Raw genomic sequence first — 5,508 nt, 5'->3', positions numbered from 1 at the left:
TCATTCCTTAACAGATCTATACTGATTTTTGATTAAGTTCTGTTTTGATTCTTTACAAATACACATTATCAAATACACATACATATTAAAATACACATTATCCATGTGCACTTCTAGATAACACTATCAGATTGTATACCTACTACACTGCTAAAAAGGATTTGAATTACAAATGCAGTAACTGAAGAACTATATTTATTTTAAATAATTTTTCTTTTGGTTTTTCATAAAACTTTTCAAGTTGTTCTGAAAAGTCTTCTTTTAGTCACTTTAATGCTAGATGTATTACGTACATTTTTATAGCTTTTGTAATTTTTGTTCTTTTTTTTTAAATTAAAATTTTTAACTGCTGTGTGATTTTTATAAATGCCTTACATGCTCCAATAATCTTTTATTGTTTCCTGTAAATAACTAAAACGTGGTTCAAGTCTTTTCCTTAATGTTTTTTTGATTAATATTATAAACTAAAAATTAATGCCACTAAAAAAATGAACAATATAATGTTTTTTTTTATGAGCTGTTTAAAGCAAAATTAGTATAAGTCATTATGCTCTCATCACAATTATTTAGAAAAATAAATAATTAACTAATTACATATTTTTTTCTGATCCCTCTAAAACAGAAAAAACATTAAATTAGTAAGTTGCATTATGTATGGTTACATAATTCGAATTGGTTACTACCTTTTTCTATCATTGGTACTTGAAGGTGTAGAGTGAAATACTTAGCTGGTGTTATGTGTCCATTCGATGTGGACTCGATTTATAAAAGTATGGAGATGAGGGGCTTCTCCCCAACTAATTACTGAATTGATTGACTAGTTTTAACAGGGAAAGGTGTTATTCCCTACCAATAACTTCTGCAGTGTTGAATATCTTAAAACAACAGTTATGGACTTACACTAATTTTTCATTTAACGACTCATATTAAATCATAAAATTAAAAAAAAAAAAAACAGTATAAATATAAATTGTTAAAACTATTTTTATCTTTCTTTTTTCAGTTATGGTTTCGGGGAGTGAGGAATTCCAAGTTCCGCCATGTCTATGGCCAACCAGTCAAGCGAGAAAACTGTTATGACAATGTTAATATTACAAAAAATGCGCACGACTCTCAGTTTTGTGCAGTTAATCCAAAGTTTATTGCAATAGTTACTGAAGTAGCTGGCGGAGGTGCTTTTATTGTTTTACCTCTTGAAAAAGTAAGTATATATATCATTTATAATTAATTTTTATTAACATTAATATTTTGTCTGAAATAGCTTAAACTCTGTCTACTTTCTGCCTTCATTGAGAAAAGTGCATTATCTGACCTGAGTATGTTGCGGAGATGACTTCCTTAGAAGATTATTTACCTGCTAGTACTATAAATTGAGTTATGAAATGAAGTTTACTATCAATTAGGTTTATTACCTTAGGTAGTCTTATTTCTTGTTTTTTATTGTTTATTTAAGCATTGCTTTCATTGTTCAGCAACATATTCATCTATACTTAACAATCTACCATTATAAATTGCCACAAAATTAAATAGTAATATTATATATTTTTTATATATAATTTATATTAGTGTCACCCAAATTACTCATAAACAATCATACCTTCCAATTCTGTTTCCATATTTCAGGACATCACAAATTAAAATAAGTTAAATTATCTCTATTTTTTTTTAAATAAAATTATTTGTAAGTTAGGTTCATCAATTTTTTTTTTTTTTTTTAATATGATTTCATATGAGAGCCAATTTACTTATAATGGATAGACATCAAGCCTGCAACAACCCATACTAACTTCATAAACTCTGTATACATTCGCACAATCTATATCATGAACTAAAAATTTTTCTACTGCCCCTTGGCTGAGTTTCATAAAAAATACTACTGTTTGTTTATATATATATGTATATATCTACATATGCATATATATTTATTTATTTATTTATTATATGTTATTATATACAGTATTTGTCACAGTTTAACTTGTCTTTCATTCACTAACAGATCTATACTGATTGTTGATTATGTTCTATTTTGATTCATTTAGTATATATAAACTTGAAATGCACATTATCCATTCACTTCTAGATAACACTATCAGATTCTATACCTACTGCACTTCTTAAAAGGATTTGAATTACAAATCCAGTAACTGGAATTTGCTTAGTAAAGATGCAGTAAGTGATATGTAGTTACTACACTTTTACTAAACAGTAACAAGTTAATGTATTTCTAATAAGTAAACCAGTTCTTAGGACTAAACATACTTAATTTTAAGACATTAAAAATGGGAGAATTATTATATTTACTGTGTTTTTAACAATTGTAAAGTAAAGATTAAGTGTACTGCTAATTTAAGTGAAGACAATTTTTCAAACAAAGTCAGACCAAAAGCTTTTCCTTTATAGTATTACCTTTATAATTGTTAATAAACAGTTTATGCATCATAGAAAACAGTTTAGCATTTCATGAGAATAAAAGATCTTTATTGACTATTGTATTAGTTATAATAATCTTAATTGTAATATTTATTAAGTTAACTTAAATATTTATTGAATATAATTTGATTTTTTTTTTAATAGTTATATTATTTAAAAATATATATTTTTATTTCAGACTGGGCGTGTAGATTTTAATGCATATAAAATATCAGGACATTCTGGCCCTGTACTGGATATTAAATGGAACCCTTTCAATGACAATGTTATTGCTTCATGCAGCGACGACTGTACAGTAAGTGACATATGTTTATTTTATTCATTTTTTATGTTAGTTCAGTTGCTGACGTGCAAAACATTAACTCATCAATTAATGCTGAATCTCTTTGGAGAGTTTCATAATACTACAATAGGAAAGGCCTTGGCTTAAATATGTGCAGTGGAACATAAAATTAAATAAGAATTACAAATAAAAAAGTAGATAAAAAAGAAATATATAAGCACAGTACACACTAAAAGAAAAGATGTGGTCCATAAATATTTTAGTAAGGAGAAGATGGTCAAGGGTCAGGGTTGCATTTAGTGAAGTGAAGAACACAAATAAGCAAAACTTTTTTTTGTATTGAGTTCCGAAGTTTCAGCCTAAATTTGAGGCATTCATTAGGGCTAAGTACAAATCAGTATAACAAAAATGATTGAATAAAGAAAAACAAGGAACAAAACAGAATAAGGGAAAAAAACATATTAGTTTGTATAATTTTTTTTAAATTAATGTATATTTTTAATATATGAATTTTAAGTGTAATATTATTGTTACCTAGGACTACATTTGGACAAATGACTAACTTGGAATCCTCATACAAGACAGAAAAGACAAGAAACTGCTCATTGATTCCAACTAAGACAAAACTTACTTGACAAACGGTCTAAACTTACAACTAATTATAAAAGACTCATTTATATGACTATAATGAGGCCTCTCTGGACTTGCGGAGTTGAGCTTTGGGACTCCACTCAACCATCAAATTTCTCTCGTATCAAATCCTTGCAGTCCAAAATCCTTAATGCTCCTTACTTTGTCACAAATCAAATCATCCATCAAGACCTCAATGTTCCATATGTTGCCCATTTGGCTAGAACCAGATACTAATCCTTCCATGATAAACTTCCCAACTACCCAAACCCATTTGTTTCTAATTTGGCTTCTTCTTCTTCATTACCTGACAATCCTTCTAAGTGTTTGGATAGAAATTAGCCTCGACATCTTCTCCTCTAGAAATGTTATTGGAGTTCTATCAGTGTATAGATTCTCCACATGTCTGTATCATGCCTTTGTATAACCAACATCTAATTTACTAGTTGTTTATATTTTAATACAGAATCTCAAAAACTAATACTTCCTATTACAATCTATATAAGTAGTAGCAATAATTGAAACAAAAATGACAACTCAAATCAGTTGTCATCTTTGTTTCATTCTAACAGCCCTGATGAAGCCTTGCTAAGTGGGGCAAAACATTGTTTAACAATAAATAGTTTTCTTTTACTATTTTGATACCTTTATTGACCGCCACCCTGACTATCTTCCTACAATCTACTTCATATGGTCAACTATCTTCTTCCAATAAAAATTTATTCTTATAATTTTTTTTTTTTTACAGTGTGGGTTTAATTAGGTTCTAAGAATATTTGCTCTCAATCATTCTAATTGATAATTAATGATTTAAAAATGAATCCCACTAATAAAAGATATAACAATAATAATGTTGTTCATAATGAAGAAAAACAAAACAGTATAACAAAAAGAAGATAACGTGTACTATAGACTGGATAATAAACAATTATATAAGACAATTACGAACAGCATTTGAAAACAATCAAGAAATATGAAAAGGAACAAATATTATCTTCTTTATTTAAATCCTTCTAAACCTATTAAAAATATTTTTCTGAATTTTCTAGATGTAACAAATAGTTTTTTAAGCACTTAAAAGTGTTATTAATTCCTCATTTTCATAAAAATCAGCTGTGTCATTCTAAACACCTGAGGATCCTCCCTTTCTATAATTATTTACAGAAAAATGATTAAATATGCTGAGTCAGATTAATATGACTTGTTGATAACCTACCCATTAGTAACACTCTTTTAATTTTATCAATTTAATAATGTGCCTGACGAGCTTAATGACATTAGAGTTCTTTCTGTTTATCAAAAAAAAAAGAAAATTCATGAACACATCAAGTGTCTCAGGTAATTTAAATTACCCAAAGATAAGGATTACTGTATTATAATGAGGTGTTAATAGTTGATTGTAGATTGATCTGAGCAGAAAATGGTCAGAGATGTGGAAGTACAAATAAACAAACAAACAACAGAGAAATACAAATAAACAAAATTTGTGCCAACCTTGCGACTTCAATTTCAGACCTTCATTGGGACTGAAAAACAAAACAAGATAATAGCCTTAATTTAGAGAGACATAAAACTAAAAAGAAAATAATAAAAAATTTGTGCATCTTTGCTGACCACACCCTCAACCATCTTCTACTCATCACAATAACTGCACGGTCTAAAGATGAAAACAGACAGCAGTCGTTCTTTCTACCGATTCCTCGATAAGGTAAAAAGGCCATCTGGTTTTCAGTTAGTACATGCAATTAGTAGATTATATGAAGGAGATGGTCAGGGATGTGGTAAAAAAGTAACAAAAAATAGTTAACAACTATTTATTTGCAGATGTTTTGCCCCACTCTGCAGGGTTACATCATGGCTAAAAACAACTAAAAATATGTTGAAAATATAGAATAAAAAAATAAAAAAAGTAAACTAAGGTAGGGTTAAAAGTTATATACATATAAGTGAAAAAATGAACAAAAAGAAATAACTATATATGTATTTATTATTGTACATCTTATCTTTATTTCTTTTTGTTCATTTTTATATAATTTATCACTTATATTTATATAATTTTTAACTCTACTTTAGTTTACTTTTTTGTATCTTTTTGTCCTACATTGTCAACATAATTTTAGTTGTTTTATATCTTTTTTTACCTTGATGAAGCCTTTCAGAGTGGG

General features: G+C 27.8%; 1 protein-coding gene across 2 annotated transcripts in view; it reads left to right on the top strand.

Annotated features, from left to right (window-relative positions):
- Positions 1 to 5,508, top strand: part of LOC106691325 (coronin-2B) — a 23,871-nt gene that overhangs the window by 2,499 nt on the left and 15,864 nt on the right. For both annotated transcript variants that reach the window (XM_024363237.2, XM_014437057.2), the window contains 2 exons: positions 1,004 to 1,201; positions 2,609 to 2,725. In XM_024363237.2, the coding sequence (XP_024219005.1) occupies positions 1,004 to 1,201; positions 2,609 to 2,725 (315 nt within the window). The remainder of the gene's footprint in view (positions 1 to 1,003; positions 1,202 to 2,608; positions 2,726 to 5,508) is intronic.

This window comes from Halyomorpha halys, unplaced genomic scaffold (genome assembly GCF_000696795.3).
Source record: "Halyomorpha halys isolate HHAL.00 unplaced genomic scaffold, Hhal_1.1 Scaffold2246.1, whole genome shotgun sequence".
Lineage (NCBI taxonomy): Eukaryota > Metazoa > Arthropoda > Insecta > Hemiptera > Pentatomidae > Halyomorpha > Halyomorpha halys.
This window is presented reverse-complemented; position numbering and strand designations above follow the sequence as displayed.